We start from the raw sequence: 20,747 nt of genomic DNA, 5'->3' as shown, positions 1-20,747 counted from the left end.
AGGCTAAACCCCAACATGAAAAAAGTGGTAAAGAAAGAAGTGATCAAGTGGTTAGATGCGGGAATCATCTTCCCAATCTCTGACAGTAACTGGGTTAGCCCAGTTCAGTGTGTGCCAAATAAGGTTGGAATGACTATAGTTCCCAATGATAATAATGAGTTGATCTCAACTCGTATAGTTACGGGTTGGCAAATTTGTATGGATTATAGAAAACTGAACACAGCCACCCGGAAAGACCATTTTCCTTTACCATTCATTGACCAGATGTTGGATAGACTGGTAGGGAGGTCTGACTTCTGCTTTTTGGATGGATATTCGGGGTACAATCAGATTTTCATAGCCCCTGAGGATAGAGAGAAGACATCATTCACTTGCCCGTATGGCATCTTTGCCTTTCGGATGAGCGCACCGTTGTATGGCCTTCATACGAACTATTTATTAAACACAAGAATCGTGAGTAAACGCAACACATATCAAGCCAGGCCAAGTAAACTTAAGTATATATGTACTTGCGCGCCGTCAAGTAAATCTAACAAATCCCTGTAATAAGGGAGATGATGTCGAGCCTCGACCTCGCGGGCGTAGCCTCGCCTATCAACCCACCTCCAAGCTAAAGGGAGAAACGGTGGAGATGGTGCATCCGAAGCTATCGGTGGCAGAGGTGGCTGGAACCGCTCCCAGGCCCAAACCTAATATAGATTGTGGACGTAAAATTTAAGGCATTTTTACTATGTATGTTATAATCATGAAAAGAATTGACTATGTTTTCACTTACAGCAGCGGTAAAAATTTGGCAACGTCTCTCTAGGTGCCCATGCACGCCAACACATCTGCCTATACAGGTAACCTAGAATAGTTGCACCCTAGCTGTAACCAGATAAATCATCTAGCAGCTCCAGATGATGTAGAAATCACAAGCTGACTAGGTTTTCCGAAGTGTTCGGGAACAGTATACCACCAAACATCAGCATCAACAATAGTCTCGTGTCCCTGTCGATATTCTCTGGCGGTGAATCATCCGTAATCTCCGCGTCCATCGCCATCAGATGCTGCTGAACGGGCTTTAGCTGCAATCGACTGGCACCACTCAATGCAATCGGCCACGCTGGCTGGAAATCGGTGAGCCGCTTCAATATATGAATGTAATCCACTCCCGTATAGTCTCTAAGAGCATGCAGGTAAGATACATGTATACCATCAACTGGCAGCCCGAAAAGAACCTCCATGTCCTCAAGCGTGATGGTAGCCTCGCCGATGGGTAGATGAAACGTGTGCATCTCTGGTCGCCACCGCTCTATCATAGCCGTGATCAACGCCTAGTCGAACTGCAACCGACCGATCTCTATGATCTAGTAGAAACCCGTATCCTGAAAGCGTCTAACTATATGGGGATACAGTGGGTGGTCCCTAATGAACTCCCACATATCGTCTATACGTCTGGGGCGGAATGTCTGGGACAGACATTGCCCATCCCAGATGTGTGAAGACCTATGGTTGCCCTATAATAACAGTAGCTCTCGAGATGCAGGTCCGGGATGCACAGGGGGAACCTCCATGATGATATCTGTAAATTGAACAATATTAATTAAAGTATTTTTCTGTTTAATTGTTTAACATCTTTAAATATATTGCAATATCTTTTATATTAATATTTAGTCGATATGTTTTCTATATTATTACTTAGGTTGGTACATTTTCTATATTATTATTTTATATGTCAGTTTTTATATTATTTTATATATTTATTTCTTACTCAGTTATTTTTGGGTATAATAGAATTAAATAATTAATTTTCATAACTATACATGATATAATTAATATGTATTCATATAAAAAAGTTAGTTTGACAAATTTTCTATATTGTTATTTTTGTGTTATTTTCTTACATTTGTTGACTAAAATTCGAGAGGGTTTGTGTTTGAACTATCATATTTTTTTCAGATATTTTTGGGGTTAACAGAGAATTAAATGATTAATTTTAATAACTAAAAAGATAATTAAGTAATTATTCATATGACAAATACTTAGCATGATAAATGTTCTATATTAATATTTCATATGTTAGTTGGTTTTGTTTGAACTATCATCTTTTTAAAGTTATTTTTGAATTATAACAGAATTATATATTAAAATTTCATAAATAATCAAGATATATTCAATAATTAATTATATAAAAAATACTACAAACTTAATAGTAAATAATATTGAATTTACTTCATTCGTAACGATTTGTTTGTTAATTATCATAGTTTACTCAAATTTCCCGCTAACTGATTATTTTATGATTCCTATCTAATATTTGATAATTATCTACTGATACATTAAATCCATAATTGAGTACTTTATCCGAGTTTGTTATGGAGAGCACGTAGTTTTATTCTACACAGTAGAATCTTAAAAAGCACTAAAGTAACACTACTCTAAATGGCAATAAACAACGTGATCAACTGCCATAAGCTAAAATTTATTTTCAGTTTTGCCACGCTAAAGGGCACTACATAACAATTAAGGGCACAACATAATATTAAAGGGCACTAAACAATAATAAAGTCACATATTAATTTACGTACAACAATAAAATCACATATAACAATAATTATTCATAAAATAACAATATATCTTTTTTACTAGATTTTAGCACATAAATAAACTAATCCGGATAAAAAATAAAAAATTAATTAAATCACAAAATATTCACAAAAAAACATATACCACAGTAAAAAATAACTAATAAGCATTTTATATACATAAGTTTTACCAAAAAGTAAGTCGGAATATCTCGATTTAATATTTTTGAAATGTGAAAATTTGATGATTTGGGAGCCGAAACGAGCAATAGACGAGATCCACTATACGACAATGCCTTAGATACGGTGTTAGCTTACTAAAATACGGAGAAGACACAATTTTTGGGAGAGGGGTGGGCTCCAATGGAGTTTTTTGTTTAAAAAAGGGAGGGGGGGACTATTTTTTGTGTTGATGCTTCTGTCTGGTCGGGGAAGGAGACAAACACGTTTTTTATATAGGTATAGCACACATATATGAGGCGCTATAGTATAGCGCCTTCTGCATATGCGTTATACCTCCCGCCAACTTAAAATTCAAATATAGCGGATTTTTTCACCGCGATATACCTTAACGGACAAACGTGTCGTTAAGGTATAGCGCGGTGAATAACCGCGTTATATATAAAATGTTACTCAATTTTTTAATATTTTTTATCGTTTGAGTTCAAAAAGACCACACTTTGGTTCCGGGCTCCTCTTACCTTTCAATGATCTATTCAACATTAAGAAATCCCCTTTTAAGAAAAGATATCAGTAAAACACTTTGTTATTAAAAATTAAATTATTTGTAGGAAATCAAAGATAATTTTCGTAGAAACTTGTGTGGATTTCCTAGATATTAGACTGCACATGTCACAACCCATCCTTGGGAGGTGCGATCAGCACACGACGCCTGAAGGCCCGAGCAAACCGACGTTCATGTTTAGATCCTGTTAACATAGAACCTGGGCCAATCAATGGCGAAGCAAGAAATTTTTCCAAGGGTGTTCAAATTTTAAAGAAGTAAAAAATATATTATGACAAAGGATATTCAATATATGTTTAATACCTCTTAAACCTAATATTTTACCTATATATACAGTATAATTTTTCGGTAAAGGGTGATCAATTGTCTACCCTTAGGATAATGTGGCTTCGTCCCTGGGCCAACAAGGCCTCAAAGTAATAGTGCAGAATTTAAAATATGCACTTTTGGCTATGGAAGAAACTTTAGAATTGATATATTTATACATACACATATACATCCATTGTCATCAGAGCCGCAACCATCTTTTACACATACCCATCCAGTAGTCTGCAACCCTCTAAGAGTACCAAAGAAAATATACATATACAAAACTTGGTCGGGACAGGGCCCTACCGTACCCAAAATAACGAGAACATACACTTCAGTACCTATCGACTTCTGATCAGTTACTTCGAAGAAGTGGAGTGCAACAATCAACAATTGAGACGTACACCCTACTAGGGAGGGACGTCACCGGGTCTATCGGTACCTGTGGGCATGGACACAGCGCCCAAAAGAAATGGCGTCAGTACGAAAAATATACTGAGTATCTAAAACTGAGAAGGCATGTAAATCAAAGACATAACATAAGAGATGTGAATACATGATTTCAACCTGAATACCGAAGACAAGGCACCAGGGGCATAAACTGTGGAAACCATAAAACTTAAAAGTATGCAAGCTTCATAAAAGGTTAGCCACCCATGGAGACTTATGTACTAAATAAAATATAGTATTGCTCATTCACTCTTTAGGGATATTATTTTATTGTACCCGGCCTCGTGGAGGACTCAGTAAAATTTATATCTTCCATCACATCGTACCCGGCCTCAATAGGTCTCGACCGTACCCGGTCACACAAGAGCTCAGTAGTATTTCATAGAACATCATTTCGTACCTGGCCTCATAGAAAGATTGGCCATACCCTGCATCCTGCACCCAAGGGGCTCGATAATATTTCACATTTTGTATTATCATACCCAATTGATTAGTTGTTTTACAATAAGTGGTGCACCCGGTCGTCTATAGCGCGGCTCGGTAGAGTGAAATAGATACATATGTATAAGTGCAATGTATGGTCCTTTTCAAGAAATACTAAGTGTCACGACCGAAAATTCATTCTAGGTTGTGATGGTGCCTAATGCCGCCGTCATGCAAGCCAACGGTGATTGATCAACTTAATTATTCACTTTTGTTACTTTTGAAATCATAATTTCTATTAATTAAATAGTATAAAATAGAATTTATAGAGTAAAATAATGATATTTACGTGAACTACATTAATGAACCACTAGTAGGAATCCCCAAAACCCGGTGTCACAAGTGCATGAATATCTACTAATCAGTACAATAAAAATACATCGTCCGTATGGAATACAAGTTAGACAAGAGAATATAAATAACTCTGATGGAGACTCTGTATGCTGCGGATCGTAACATGGAATGCAGCTCACCGTGAAGTCCCCGCAATAGCCGCGCTTCGGCATCTAGAGGGCCACCAGAAACATATATAGACCTGCACAATAAGTGCAGCATGAGTACATAAATCAACGCGTACCCAGTAAGTATCTAGCCTAAACCTAGATAAGTAGTGACAAGGGGTCGACATCGACACTTACTAGTGGTCCAATAAATCAAATACAGTAGGAAGTAAACATGTGCGAGGCAAAGTAAGTAAACGAAATAAATAAGTATAAATACGTGGTACAATCTTCCTCTCGGCATTAAACTCAAGCTCTCAACCGGAGCATATATATATATAGTGGACCTCACCAGATAGGTCATCACAATCTAAATCAAGAAAACTCGCAGATACACTGGTTTCTTGTCAAATATTATGCACGATTCCGTATGAGTATTTTTATAGAAATGTCGAGGCGTATGGACCGATCCCATCGTACTGTGTGCACTGCCGAGGGTCGAATGGCATGAACCATAGATGCATCTATTATACTGCCAAGGCAAACAACCCGTTCCCATGAGAGTGTGTGGTACATAATCCTGCCAAGGCGAACGGCCCGATCCCATTAGAATAAAAAGCTTTAACAGGTCAATGACCTCACTCACGATTGATGTGTGGGTTATGAATTTTAAGGAAAACTTTTCGATGAAAACGCATAGCGCGGGAGAAATTCGTAAGAGGAGCATAATTATTCTGCGGCTAATCATGAAGCTCGCCAAATCTCTACAATAGCAAGTCTATCACTCTAGCAAGTCTAGTCTCAAGTTGTAACATAAAGTAAAGGAATTTAATAGGCAAGGAACAACTCAAACAGTACAATTATAGCATGGCGGAAACCTAAGCCTACCCGGACATAACATGAATCTAGCTACGTATGGACTATCGTCATCTTGTGTGTACGTAGCCCCCGAAACAAGTAGCACATATCAAATACATCACCTAGGGGTAGTTCCCATCTCACAGAGTTAGACAGAAGACTTACCTCACTCCGAAGTTCCATAACCGGCTCCAACGACTCTCTAACTCTTCAATTCAATCCAAACAATCCGAAACTAGTCAAACAATGTGTAATTCAATCAAAATATACTCAAATGCTTATAATTAATCAATTTATAACAATTCCCAACTCCGCTTTAAAAGTCAATAAAATTAACCCTCGGGCCCAAGTGACCGGATTCCAAAATAATTCGAAGATAAACTTTATCCGTGACACCACGAACTCAAATATATAATTTATTCAAATTCCATGCCCAATTTCGTGGTCAAAATCCAACAATACCAATTTCTAGATTTTCTACCAAAATCTCAAATTTCTACTAATTTTCATGTTCAAATCCACATATAAACCATGTATTTAACTCACAATATGTGGTAATTATTTACCTTGACATAGATGATGAAAATTCCCACTTGAAGCTCTCCCAAAAGCACCCAAGCCAAGAGAGAATGAAAGCAAATGGGCCAAATCCCGTATAAATATTAAATCTGCCCAATGCTTCCTCGCAACTGCGGAACAGTAGTCGCTTCTGCGGCTCCGCACCTGCGAAAAATCCATCGCAGGTGCGGCTCCATCTCAAACTAAAAACCCTCGCTTCTGCACCCCAAGTAGCGTACCTGTGCGACCTTGTCCGCTTTTGAGGCCCAGGCCTTCTTTGCGATCACTCAAGTGCGGGAATGTCTTCTTACCTACGACCTATGCCCGGTCCCTTCCAGTCGCTTCTGCGATTTATTGCCTCGCTTCTGCGATAAAGCTTCCGCAGAAGCGGTTGCACCAGCAAGCAGAATTCTCTACCTTTTCCTTAAGTCCAAAATCCGATCCGTTAAAAATATGGAATCTACCAGAGGCCCACGAGACCTTGACCAAATATATCAACGTGTCCCAAAACACATTACGAACTTAATCGAGGTCTCAAATCATGCTAAACAACATCGAAATTACGAATCGACGATCAAATCCTTCTTTGAACTTTCAAACTTCGACAAACGTGTCTGAATCATACTTAAACTTTCTGGAATGACACCAAACTTTACGCACAAGTCATAAATAATAATACAAACCTTTTCCAAGGCTCAGAATCCCAAACGGACTTCGATAACACCAAAGTCCACTTCAATTTAAACTTAAGAAATTCTTAAAACCTTCAAAATGCTAATTTCCACAATAAGCGCCGAAATGCTCCCCGGCCACCCGAACATATGCCCAAGCTCGAAATCCTCATACGAACCTATTGGAACCTTCAAATCACGATTCTGATACCGTTTACTCAAAAGTCAAACCTTAGTTAATTCTTCCAACTTAAAGCTTTCGAATTTAGAATTTTCTTTCCAAATCAATTCCGAACTTCCCGAAATTCAATTTTGACCACACGTACAAGTAATAAACCATGAAGTGAAGCTACTCAAGGCCTCAAACCACCAAACGACATGCTAGAGCTCAAAATTACCGGTCGGTTCGTTACACTAAGGTTTCACTCAGACGAATCAGAATTATATTTTTCGACCTCAAGATACTATCTGGAAACATCTCAAACTTTAAAGAAAGCTACCGGTAAGTATGTACAATAATAAGAACAACATTATTAATATGGGCTTGGAACAATCTAATTTCACAACATAGAAATCCTTGAAGGAAAGAGAGAGATGCTCATACCAAATCATGCCAAGAAAGAAAGTTGTCCTATATACCTTTGTAAAGTACTAGCTACACTTCTATGATGGTTAACTCTGCCACCAATGAATCTCCAGAATCAATACAATAAGATAATAGATATTATAGTGATGATTCCAAGCTCCTTCACACAAGATCCTACTAGATTCACCTTCAACCTTGCCCTAGGCTGTTTGGGAATTCAAAAGGCGTGTTAAGAGAATTTTGGGAGAACTAAAGTTGGTGATATCTTCTAGAATGAGTGAGAAAGAGCTACACTGCCTTTTATATTTTTCCAAGTCTAGGAAATTCTGTCATTGTTACATGCAAAATGGGTTGTCTCCCCCCGGTTGCAGCACCCGATGAGACAACTGGCGTTAGCCTAATGAAACGTGTAATCCCATTTTTGACCCCTCTGTCCCCATGCGGGTCACCTGCCGATTGAGCGCGTTAGAGGCCCCACTTATCAATTTTAACTTTATGTGTGGGGAACATTGTGGGTTGTAACAACACAACTTTTTCAATTTAAATTTTGAAGAAAAGAGGATGAATTGGGAATGTTATAAGGATGCAAATAAAGAAGCGAAGTTAGTGGTTACGGCGGCTAAGACTGCTACTTTTGGACGTATATATGCGGAACTTAGGAGCAAAGGAGGAGAAAAGAAGTTGTACAGGATAGCCAAAGTGAGGGAGAGAAAGGCTCGTGACTTGGACCAAGTGAAGTACATCAAAGATGAGGACGTCATAGTATTGATGGAGGACGCTTATATTAGACCAAGATAGCATACATACTTCCACAGACTGTTGAACGAAGAGGAGGACAGAAGCATTGTGATGGGTGAGTTGGAGCACTCCAAGAGACTGTGTGATTTTGGCCATTGTAGGCATATTAAGGTCGATGATGTTATGTGAGCAATGCGTAAGATGAGCAGGCGAAGAGCGACTGTGCCAGACGAGATTCTGATAGAATTCTGGAAGAGTACGGGTCGTGCAGGCGTGGAGTGGCTTACTGGGTTATTTAATGTTATCTTTAAGACGAAGAAGATGTCCGAAGAATGGAGGTGGAGTACGATGATTCCCTTGTACAAAGAAAAGGGTGATATCCAAAACTGCAATAACTATAGGGGTATCAAGCTGCTGAGTCATACTATGAAAATTTGGGAGAGGGTGGTGGAAGTCAGGGTGAGGAATAGTGTGTCTATTTCCTAGAATCAGTTTGGATTCATACCGGGGCGATCGACTACGGAAGCCATTCATCTGGTGAGGAGATTGGTAGAGCAGTATAGGGAAAGAAAGAAGGACATACACATGGTATTTATAAACCTAGAAAAGGCATACGATAAAGTCCCAAAGGAGGTTTTGTGGAGATGTTTGGAGGTTAGCGGCGTTCCGGTAGCTTACACTAGGGTAATCAAGGACATGTATGATGGTGCTAAGACTCGAGTGAGGACAATGAGAGGTGACTCAGATCACTTCCCAGTAGTGATGGGGTTGCACCAGGGATCGGCTCTTAGCCCGTTCTTATTTGCTCTGGCGATAGATGTGTTGACGCGGCACATTCAAGGGGAGGTTCCGCGGTGCATGTTATTTGCCGATGACATAATGTTGATTGATGAGATGAGAAGCGGGGTTAATGCGAGGCTGGAGGCAGACCCTAGAGTCTAAAGATTTCAAGTTGAGCAGGACTAAAACGAAATACTTGGAGTGTAAGTTCAGTGATGAGACTCATGAAGCAGACGTGAATGTGAAGCTTGATACCCAAGTCATCCCGAGGAGGGGTAGTTTCAAGTATCTCGGGTTTATAATCCAAGGTAACTGGGAGATTGATGATGAGGTCTCCTACCGTATCAGTGCGGGGTGGATGAAATGAAGACTCACATCCGGTGTTTTGTGTGATAAAAAGGTGCTACCAAAACTTAAGGGTAAGTTCTACAGAGTAGTGGTTAGACCTACTATGCTGTATGGGGCTGAGTATTGGCCAGTCAAGAACTCTCATGTTCGGGGGATGAAAGTAGCAGAAATGAGGATGCTGAGATGGATATGTGGGCATACCAGGAGAGATAAGATTAAGAACGAAGTTATTCGAGACAAAGCGGGAGTGGCCCCCGTGGAGGAAAAGATGCGGGAGTTGAGGCTGAGATGGTTCGGGTACGTGCAGAGGAGGAGTACGGATGCTCCTGTTAAGAGGTGTGAGAGGCTGGCCGTGGCGGGGCTGAGAAGGGGTAGAGGAAGGGCAAATAAATTTTGGGGAGAGGTGATTAGGCAGGATATGGCGCTACTTTAACTCACTGAGGACATGACCCAGGATAGAAGGGTTTGGAGGTCAAAGGTTAAGGGTAGTTGGCTAGTAGGTAGTTGAGAGTTCCCCATTCTTTTTAGTAGTATTAGTAGCTCCCTTATTTTTTTTGTATTATTTGACCCCTAGTATTTGCTTATTGTTTCGTTCGCTCTGTGTATCGCATTTTCGTGTTTGTTACTATTTGATGTTATTTTATCTTTTACATATTGTTTCGTTGTTGTTGTTGTTGTTGTTACTGTAGTTGTCTTTTTTCCCTTTTTCTTATCGTCCTTTGTCTCCCCATTCTTTCTTTCTTTCTTTCTTTCTTCGTCTTCTTCCTTTCTCTCTTTTCACCTTTTCTTGAGCCGATGGTCTATCGGAAACAACCTCTCTATCTCGCCAGGTAGGGGTAAGGTTTGCGTATACACTACCCTCCCCAAACCCCACTTGTGGGATTACACTGGGTATGTTGTTGTTGTTGTTGTAAATTTGGTACCTTTTTTCTGGGTTTGTAAAGAGAAAAGCAAAAAGTTTTTTTTTTCTAAAAAGAATGGAGAATAAGGACCCGTTTGTTCAAACATTTTTTTTTTCGATTCTTTTTTCAAAAACTTGTTTGTCCATGAAAATTTGTAGCACTTTTTCAAGTTTTTCGGAATTTATTTTTTATCCACTCACAAAATTGTAATATTATTTCAAGTGAAATGCATGTTCAAATATAATTACAAATTTCAAATTTATTTTTTAACTTAATTCCAAATAATATTGTTTTTTAAAATCGCAAATTTTATATCTAAATGTCTACTAAATATTGACAATGTTCCTTCAGGGAAGAAGTGGACTCAGAGATTTTGAAAGGGGCATTTGCTGTGCCAATGAACATGATGCTATCAAAGCAAGTGGAGAGTACTAAACAGGAAGAAAAGTAAGGCATAGGCTTTACAGTGAGGCGCAGAGATTCTTCTCACTTTGGTATGGGGTTTTGGGCCTTTTTGGCTCATCTGACCTTGGCTCAATTATGACGATTTTCTATGATTGATTGATTGACGAACTTTGATATCGGAGCAGTACTGTTTTAAGGATAACAAATGTTGATTAACTTGTACAATAATGGATGAGATATTTCATGAACTTTCGAGTTACAATCTTGAGTAAAGAAATATTTAATATGTTTCACATAATTGGATTATATAAGAAGTAAAATTTGAAATAATCGGATCAATAAATTCAAATACTAAATAATTAAAAAAACACTAATACTAACTTGTACAACCATGGAAAAGTTTCTTATAATCCCTTTTAAATGTAATAGAAGAAAAAACTATTTACTTTTTCTAACAAGTATACATAAATTATATATTAATTGTACATAGCACTATACATATTATACTTGAATTATACATATATTATATATTCACACATTATTATTAGTTTAAGAGATTATGTCAGCGGCTATTTGGGTTAATTCTTCCTTTTCTTTTTGCTTGCCATTGATAATAAATTGCTCTTACTGGAATTATTTGAAACGAAATAATAAAAGAAAATGTGAACATTTCGGCTATTTTATTTTTGAGTTAATCAGGGTTTAATTCAATGATATTAAGTGATAAAAATTGAAATAATAACTAGTGTGCAATGTACCTTCACTTGGATGACCACTAATTAAAATATTTCCAAAGTGGTCATTGTGTACATGTTCGATATTAATATGCCAAGAGTGTATATTGAAAGCCTCTACCTTGACCATTTATGGTTCTAAGGCATCCACATTATGAATTTGTTGGTCTGCATTATCAAAACTTCTCTCTACATTATGTTCCAATAACTACGCAATTGACGTTAACGTTATTCTTCAAAATGCAGGTAGACTGCATAAATGATTAACCATAATACTCTCGCTGCTCCCTGCTTTGCATTGTGACTAGGATTAAATATTAATTCAGTGTTTTCTTGTTTCACTCATTTTTCCTCTTCAGTCTTCAGGCACATTGAATTAAATTTATAACCTTCAATTTTGGAGTGAAAACCGTGTATATACTCTAAGGAAACTTAGGTGATGACCATTAATAATTAACAAGTTATTTTACCAGTAAGATATGGAAAGCTCTTCCGGAAATTGACACAGGGTGATAACATATGATGATTTAACTTTAATACCACACAAGAGGGTGTGATTTGTGTGGTATCCAATTTTTCGATTAAACTGATTATGGAAGGACCTGGTTCTTCTAAGTGTTCCTTAACCTACTATTGTTGAAACAGTAAATGCGGAAACTAAAGAACACAAGTATTTTACGTGAAAAACACCTGGCTCAAAAGGTGAAAAAATAACGACCTACTTCTCAGTAGGATTTTCCCAAACTCTTCTCTAAATCACTGAGCCAAAAACTGCATTTACAAAATACTTTTGTAAACCTAGGATTAATACTAATCCCGTTGTGGCAACCAATCTCTAACTGTTACGACAATTTCAAGTTAACTCTAAGTTGAATACTCTGAGTACCTATTACAATTGCCTCTAGATAAAGCTGAAAGGTACAATATGAAAATACCTACTATAATGGAACTAGAATAAAAGACAGACACTTGGAACTAATTCTTCTATCTGGTTCATGTAGCTTCAGGTTTGCACACTTGAATCACACACGAATTGCTTGCAAAATGCCTTGCTATTTTGCTCTTAATTCACGTTTAACTTTTGCTTTTGCGCATACCTGTAGAATGAGAACATCCTGCAATATATACATTTAGTAGATGAAGAAATAACTAGAGTTCTAATGCTACTCTTCCTTGGTGGAAGAGTTCTAGTTGATCTCAATTTTTAACTCCTCCTTATCTTGGATAGTATTCTCTTTGAGTAAGGAGTCCTTCTCCTTATCAATTATGCAATATTTTCGATCAGGAGATATCAATTATACCAAATTAAGCTTATCTCTTTCTCGTACATCTCACATGCTCGAATCTGTCCGTGTCTATGCACACAAGGGATGGACCTGGTTCATACCTGAGCTTTCTTTGTCAATCTTCAAAACAAACTTTCACTTGGGCCAACAAATTCCCCCTTTTGATGATGACAAACTTTGTGCTTTTTCATAAGCTTAGGCCTTGTTTCTACTTAGCTCAACATCAACACAATGTTAGAAATATTTTTCCTTTTTATCACTTATCATCAATGACCAGGTTCATCAGGTTATAAACATTACTGTTCCAAATGTAAAGCACAACCTTTTCCCCCCCCCCTTTTGGCATCATCGAAAAATTGCATAAATATGTAAGATAACCAGATTTTAAAACTTATTCATGGCCGCTGGGGCTACTTCAAATGCAATTATGGGTTAATCATCATAGATCAAGCTAAGGATATTAACCACCAAAGAAATATAAACAAACAGTTAGATCAAAAAATAGTGAATTTCATTAATGATTGATAAGATCCTACCACAAAGCGTAAGAAGAAATAAAAATACTGGAAACATGAGCAAAATAAGCAAAAAAACCCGAACTGGGTCACTGGTTGATCTACACTAGGTTAGGAGGCTTAAGGCTAGGAAGAACTAGGTGCTTGATTTTTGGCTTGGAGGAGTTTCAGCATATCCTGAAGAATGCCATCATTCTTCTCCTTTTCTCTTGCCAGCTCAGTTCTGAGAGCATCTCTCTCAGTCTCCACCTCTTCCACGCTCTTTTTCAGCCTCTCAATCTCAGCAACCTTAGCCCCACTTACTTGCACCAAGGCTCGCACCTTGCTATTCACTGGTACCTTCTTGGATGAACTCGGTTCTTTAAGAGTGGCATGGACTTCATAGTCACAAGCAATCAAAGTATTTTCCACAAAATGATCCTTACTTGTTCCAACCTCCCACTTCTTTATAGGTACCTTGAAATGTGCAAGCACAACTGTGAGAATGAAGCCATAGGGAATGTCATGAGTTTTGGTACCATTTAGAACCTTATCAAGAAGTTGGATTGTAAATCCAGGCCAATTAATTTGCCTCCCACTGTCTAAACACTCCATAAGGACCAAGTTCATGAAGCTTGCAATGTGCCTCCTTTCCTGCCTTGGCAGAACACATTTGTTGACAAATTTGAACAACACCTTGTAGGGTGGCTTCATCTCACTCTTGTAAACAATCTTGGGCTCAACTTCCTCCTCATTGTCACTGAATTTTCTGGTAATGGTAAGGGCAGTAGGAAGATTTTCTAGGCTTGGCCACTTAAGCTTTGTATATCATTGTACCCCTCAGCAGGTATACCCAGAATTTCTCCCAACTCCTTCATCGAAGGAGACTTGCACTCCTTTCACTGTACTGGTAACCCTTCCATCTTTCACCTCACCATTTTCCATAAACTCAATAATTTCATTCCTGGCCAACTTGCCACCCATCTTAAGGACGATGTCCTTTTAGCCTTGCAACTCCAACTTCTCCAAAAGTAACACCATTCCTTGCTCCTCCAAGTCCCTGAGGAGTCTGCCCTTCAAAATTGTCCTCTTGCCAAACTTGGCCATTTTGTCTTTCTCAGTATCAGAATCATCTTCTTCCTCTCCACTCCATTCATTTTTTTCAATATTTTTCACTTGTTTTGACTTCACAGCAGACCTTGTTCTTTTTGCCAAGGTGGATGGTTCAGCAGACTTTGACTCTGAAACAGACTTCTTAGTGGAAGTCTTGGCTTTTTATCTTTGGGAGTCAGAACCTCCACTTCTTTAGTCTCATCTTCATCTCGAAGTACCAGGTCCATCTCATCAATGTCAACAACCTCAACAGACTCATCCACCTTCTTCTTTCCCTAAGCAACTGCTTTTCTTCTACTTTCTTCTAAGGCTTTCTGCAGTTCTGCCTCATTCTACTTTAGCTAACTTCTTGTGGCTCTTCCTCTCGTGGGAGGAATTTCAATAGTAACAGAAGGGGCAACCTTCATTTTCTTGTTAGTCTTAGCAGTTCCAGGGGTTTTAGCCTTTGAAATTCCTTTCTTCTTTGGATTATAACTCTCAGTCACTCTTTTTAGTAGGTCTGCGAGGGTTTCCTGTTCAGATGAAACAGGTTCGTCTCTATTTTTCCCAAGTTGAACCAGCCCTTCAGCAGTTTTGCCAGACCCACTTCCCCCTGTTTTCTTTACACTCTCCTCTACTTCAGCAGATTTTTCTACCCAAACAACCATTGCACCTGTGTCTTTGGTTAAACAAACAGGAGTGGGTGAAGAATCAACCACTCTTTTACCCTTTCCCCTCACAGCACTCCTAACTCCCTTGCTCTCTTTTCTTTCCCCCTTTTATTTTTACCACCAACTTCTCCAGACTCTGTAGTTTCAACACCTGCTATAGACCCTACCAACACAAACCTATTTTCTAAATTTGTATCAACTTCAGAAATTGTCTCAGGAGTAGCTTTAGGGCCAAAAAAATACCTGTTCAGTTTCAGAAGAAACCGTTTCTTTCCCCTCGGTAGCAGATTTAAATGAGTATTCATATTTCTGAGGTTTTTGGACCCGGCTATCCTTCAATTATTTATCTAATTTCTTGTATAATGCGCTCCCTGCTACAATCTTGCCAGCAAGCATCTTAGTTCTTCCTTTCTTAGACAGAGGAGTGGTTGAAGGTGTGATAGATGGTGTGGGTGTGATTTCCTTGGGTGGGGATGAAGGATTTTCAGGAGTGTTAGCCATTTCTGTGCTTAGGTATGTGAGAGAAGATAATTGGATTGTATTTGGAAGATGAGAGAAGATGGAGAGTATTTGACGGCTTGAAAAGATGGAGTAAAGAAAACAATAATGCTAATCAATTTAAAGAGGAGTAATTAATAGGGTAACGATAACTTTTCAGACTTTTAGAAGTCTAATCAAACTGAATTTCAGTTTTGAAAAGACTTTGGAGTGTATCCCTAGAATCTAGGTACTTTAATTCGGTTAGGAGTCTTTTGAACGGAACTGGTTCACTTGTAATGGATTAGTCCAAAAGAGTTTAGAATTAAGTAGGACTCTGCTCATCATCCAAATATTATTACTTCAAATTATGCAGAGTGTAGAAAATATACCAAGTAATCTTGATGAACCAGGTTCTTCACTGAGAATTATCTTGTGCATGTCTAAATTTTCCAAAATAGAAAACATATCATTAGAGATTAATGAATCATTTTAGCACATGACACAAGAGTATACTATTCAAAGTATGAGACTGAGCAAAATCTAATCTAATTATATACAAAATTTACAGATTTTCTAGCCAAAGTTTTTAATTTTTTTTTTCATTGTGAAATTTTGAACTGGTCCTTTTAGGTGATCTTAATCATCCCTAATTCTAACCCGTTCCTTTCAAAGTGATCTCTACTTAGAGCTTTTGTGAATATGTCAGCTATTTGCTTGTCAGTAGCACAAAATTTCACAGTTATCTACTTATCAGTAGCACAAAATTCCACAGTTATCTACTTGTCAGTAGCACAAAATTCCACAGTTATCAAACCCTTTTCATAGTTATCCCTCAAAAAGTGATACCTAACATCTATGTGCTTAGTTCTCTTGTGATGAACCGGGTTCTTGGTCATACTAAAAGCACTAGTGTTATTACAAAAAATGGGGATACAACCAACATCAATTCCAAAGTCCATTAATTGTTGTTTGATCCACAATAATTGAGCACAACATGAAGCATCAGCAACATACTCAGCTTCAGCAGTAGATAAGACCACTGAATTTTTCTTTTTGGTAGCCCAAGACACAAGACATGAGCCAAGAAAGTGTGCCATACCTGAGGTGATCTTTCTATCCACAAGAAAACCTGCATAATCAGCATCAGCATATCCCACTAGATTGAAATTACTACTTTTTGTATACCATAGACAAAGACCAGTAGTGTCTTTTAGATATCTCAAAATTCTCTTGACAGCAGTCAAGTGAGACTCCTTTGGATTTGCCTGAAATCTTGCACAAAGGCCTACACTAAAAATAATGTCAGGTCTACTAGTAGTGAGATATAACAATGAGCCAATCATTCCCCTATATAACTTCTGAGCAACAGATGAACCGGATTCATCTATATCCAACTTTGTAGCTGTTGTAATAGGCGTGTCAATTTCTTTGGAATCTTCCATTTAAAACCTTTTAAGCAACTATTTTACATATTTCTGCTAATGGATCATAGTTCCATTTGAATTTTGTTTAATTTGTAAGACTAAAAAGAAATTAAGCTCACCTGTCATGCTCATTTCAAATCCACTCCCCATTAGTTTAGCAAATTATTTACTTAACTTATCAGTAGTTGCTCCAAAGATTATATCATTAACATATATTTGAACTACCAAGAGATCTTTACCTTTTTCTTTTAAGAACAAAGTATTGTCAGTTTTACCTCTCTTGTAGTCATGCTCAAGAAAAAACTTTGATAATCTTTCATCCCATGCACTTGGAGCCTGCTTGAGCCCATAAAGTGCTTTTTTAAGTTTGTACATATGATCAGGACTCTCCTTGCTTTCAAACCCCGGAGGTTGCTTGACAAATACTTCTTCCTTTAGATAGACATCGAGGAAGACACTTTTGACAGCGATCTGATAAAGGCTGAATTCCATGTAAGCAGCAAAGGCTATGGGGAGTCTTATTGCTTCCAACCTTGCAACTGGAGCAAAGGTTTCATCATAGTCTATGCCCTCCTCTTGGCTATATCCTTGAACCACCAATCTTGACTTGTTCCTTGTAACTATTCCATCTTCATCAAGTTTGTTTCTGAAGACCCATTTTGTACCAATTACTGATCTGTCCTTGGGTCTTGATACCAGATGCCAAACTTGACTCTTTTCAAATTGGTTGAGCTCATATTGTATTGCATTTACTCAGTTTGTATCCTGCAAAGCCTCAACAACATTTTTAGGTTCAATAAAAGATAAGAAAGCATCAAAAGCACAAAGATTCTTTAATAAAGATCTGCTTTTGATTCCAGAGGTTGGATCAGTAATTATGTTCTCAATGGGATGAGAACTTTGATACTTGTAAGATTTCACAACCAACTGGTTTCCCCTTGATATTCCTTCAGTGTTTTGTTGTTGTGGAACAGGTTCATGGACATGTTCCATTGAGGTTTGAGGATCATTTCCTCTTTGTTCTCCTCCACCAGTCATGTTGCTCTAGGTAGAAGAACCTGTTCCATCACCTGTTTCTTCTTCCAGTGCAGCTTCAGTCTGGGCTGTGGTTTCATTTAAGTTTCTTACCAGCCCAATTTCCTCATCATCATGTTCCTGTCTCTCAGAAAGAATATTAGTTTCATCAAAAATCACATGAACACTTTGTTTAACACACATAATTCTTTTGTTATAGACCTTATAAGCTTTGCTATGTGAAGAATATCCCAAGAATACTCCCTCATCACTTCTAGGATCAAACTTGCCTAGGGAGTCTTTACCATTGTTGTGCACAAAGCACTTGCATCCAAATGCCCTAAGATGGGATATATTTGGTTTTCTCCCTTTAAGTAACTCATAGGGAGTCTTCTCTACAAGAGGTCTAGTCATGCACCTATTTATGATGTAGCATGCTGTATTTACAGCTTCTGCCCAAAAGCTATGGGGCAGTTAACTAGAAAGAAGCATAGTCCTAGCCATATCTTCAAGTGTCCTATTCTTTCTTTCAACTACTCCATTTTGCTGTGGAGTCCTAGGAGCAGAGAAATTATGATCTATGCCATGCTCATCACAAAATTTAGCAAATTTAGCATTCTCAAATTCAGTGCCATGATCAGACCTAATTGATGCAAGTTGGTTACCTAGTTGTTTCTGAGTTTTTCTAACAAAAGAAGCGAACATGTCAAATGCTTCATCTTTAGATGTTAAAAATAATGTCCAAGTAAACCTAGAGTAATCATTAACAAGCACCATCACATATATTTTGCCACCTTCTCTTAATATTCTCATTGGACCACAGAGATCCATATGGACTAGTTCCATCGTCCTGGTAGTGCTTACCACTTTCTTGCATTTAAAAGAGGATCTTACCTGCTTCTCCCTTGCACAAGCCTCACACACTTTGTCTTTCTTGAACTTGATGTTAGGCAACCCTATCACCAGGTCCTTGGAGACTAATTTGTTGAGTTGACTAAGACTTGCATGTCCAAGTCTCTTATTCCAAAGGAGGGGATTATTGTCCAACACACTTAAGTAAGTGAGTTCATTTTCTGAAAGTGTGGACAGATCTAAAATATATATATTGTTCACACTTTTTCCCTGCAAAACAATCTTGTCAGTGATAAGATTAATCACAAAATATTTGGTAGAGGTGAATGCTACCAAGTTACCTCTATCACACAATTGTGATACACTAATTAGACTGTATTTTAGGCCATCTATCAAGTAGACATTCTCAATAGAGTGAGAATCAGTCTTACCTACCTTTCCAACCTTCCAATTTCCAAAGGAGACATTACCTCCTCTGAGGTCCTCAAGTGAAAGGAACTGGTTCTTGCTTCCTGTCATGTGCTTTGAGCAGACACTGTTCATGTACCATATTTGGCTGTTCTCCTTCACTTGGACCTGCAAAAGGAAATCAAGGGTTAGACTTAGGAACCCAAACTAGTTTGGGTCCCTTTCTATAAGCAAAATGATGAATCAGATTCTTTTTAGCCCAACTTGGTAGCCTATTCTTTCCTTGAACAAATTCTTTGTTCTTTTGGCTTGCATTTTCTTTTGCATTGCATTCACTTTTATAGTGACCTGTTTTATCATAGTGAGTACAAATCTTATTCTCAAGAAGTGTAAGGTACTTGATTTTGCAATCCCATTTAGGTAGCGTATTCCCAAAGCCAAGTCCTCTTCTATTGCTACTATGATGTTCCTATAGCCATGAAAGTGCATCGGAGGACCTGTTTCATTTACAAGTTCTGTCTAGTTCATGCTTGACTTTGCCTAGATCCTCATTAAAAATTCAAACCTGCTCATCCTTCTTATACAACTCATCTTTTAGTTTACCTACATTTTTTTCTAGAATGAGTTGTGTGCAATCAGCTGTCTTCTTACTTATTTCTAATTTCAGTTTTAGGTTTTCTGATCTAAGTTCTAGGACATTTGATTCAAATGCATGAACCTGGTTCTTTAATGCGGTATTTTCACTTATAGTCTCACTAACCCTACGTTCTAGGTTCTTACACTTTGCTTTCAAAATCACACATTCCTTAGACAACTGTTCGTTTTCATTGTTTACATCCTCAGATTCATCAATGAAATCTAGATGTAATTCAGATAGCCTTTCTTTAGACAAATAATTAATTTTGTCTTTGAGATGAATTACACTTACCTCAGATTCCACATCAGATTCTCCTATGGCCATAAGTGCTTGTTCATCTCCATCTTCATCATCTAAGCTTTCATCTGAGCTTTCTCCCCAAGCAGCAACCATAGCCTTTGTTAATCCTTTGTTCTTCTTTGGTTGAACCTGTTCCTTCGTCCTGTTTCTTCATTCAGCTCTTTCCTTCTTCCATTCAATTTTCCATTGAGGACAGTTCTTGATGTGATGATCAGTCTTACCACACTTGTATCATCCCTCATTGGTTTGCCTTTCAGGAGTCTTTGGTTTGCTGTAGCTTCCACTTCTTGAAGGACCCTTTCCTCTCTTTAGGTACTTCTTGAAGTCTTTTGTGATCATAGACATTTCATCATCTTCTAGATCAGAACCTTTAGTAATTCTGAGTGCCAGGCTCTTTTCCTTCTTGGGTACATCCATCTTCATAGTTTGCCTTCTAAGTTCATAAGCAGATAGATCTCCAATCAGTTTATCCAACTTAAGAGTGACAATATTTTTTGATTCCTGAATGGCAGTGA

The 20,747-nt window shown here is 38.0% G+C and overlaps 4 protein-coding genes across 4 annotated transcripts; 2 read left to right on the top strand and 2 right to left on the bottom strand.

Annotated features, from left to right (window-relative positions):
• Window positions 1–911: 911 nt before the first annotated feature.
• LOC138908090 (protein MAIN-LIKE 2-like) lies at window positions 912–1,301 on the bottom strand. The gene has a single exon (XM_070198730.1). The coding sequence runs from the start codon at window positions 1,299–1,301 to the stop codon at window positions 912–914; it is 390 nt and encodes a 129-aa protein (XP_070054831.1).
• Window positions 1,302–8,990: 7,689 nt separating this feature from the next.
• Window positions 8,991–9,347, top strand: LOC138908089 (secreted RxLR effector protein 78-like). The gene has a single exon (XM_070198729.1). It carries the CDS (start codon window positions 8,991–8,993, stop codon window positions 9,345–9,347), a length of 357 nt encoding a protein of 118 aa, XP_070054830.1.
• Window positions 9,348–9,636: 289 nt separating this feature from the next.
• Window positions 9,637–10,886, top strand: LOC117276177 (uncharacterized). Its single transcript, XM_033655505.2, has 2 exons — window positions 9,637–9,869; window positions 10,787–10,886. Exons 1-2 carry the CDS (start codon window positions 9,637–9,639, stop codon window positions 10,884–10,886), a joined length of 333 nt encoding a protein of 110 aa, XP_033511396.2.
• A 7,179-nt stretch (window positions 10,887–18,065) lies between these two features.
• Window positions 18,066–20,649, bottom strand: LOC138908088 (uncharacterized). The gene is made up of 5 exons (XM_070198728.1): window positions 20,483–20,649; window positions 19,861–20,374; window positions 19,358–19,463; window positions 18,930–19,108; window positions 18,066–18,176 (listed from the first exon to the last, which is right to left on the bottom strand). The coding sequence occupies exons 1-5, from the start codon at window positions 20,647–20,649 to the stop codon at window positions 18,066–18,068; spliced, it is 1,077 nt and encodes a 358-aa protein (XP_070054829.1).
• Between the last annotated feature and the right edge of the window lie 98 nt (window positions 20,650–20,747).

Source organism: Nicotiana tomentosiformis, chromosome 3 (genome assembly GCF_000390325.3).
Source record: "Nicotiana tomentosiformis chromosome 3, ASM39032v3, whole genome shotgun sequence".
NCBI classification, from domain to species: Eukaryota; Viridiplantae; Streptophyta; class Magnoliopsida; order Solanales; family Solanaceae; genus Nicotiana; species Nicotiana tomentosiformis.
The sequence above is the reverse complement of the archived record's forward strand: the minus strand, read 5'-3'. Positions and strand labels throughout refer to the sequence as shown.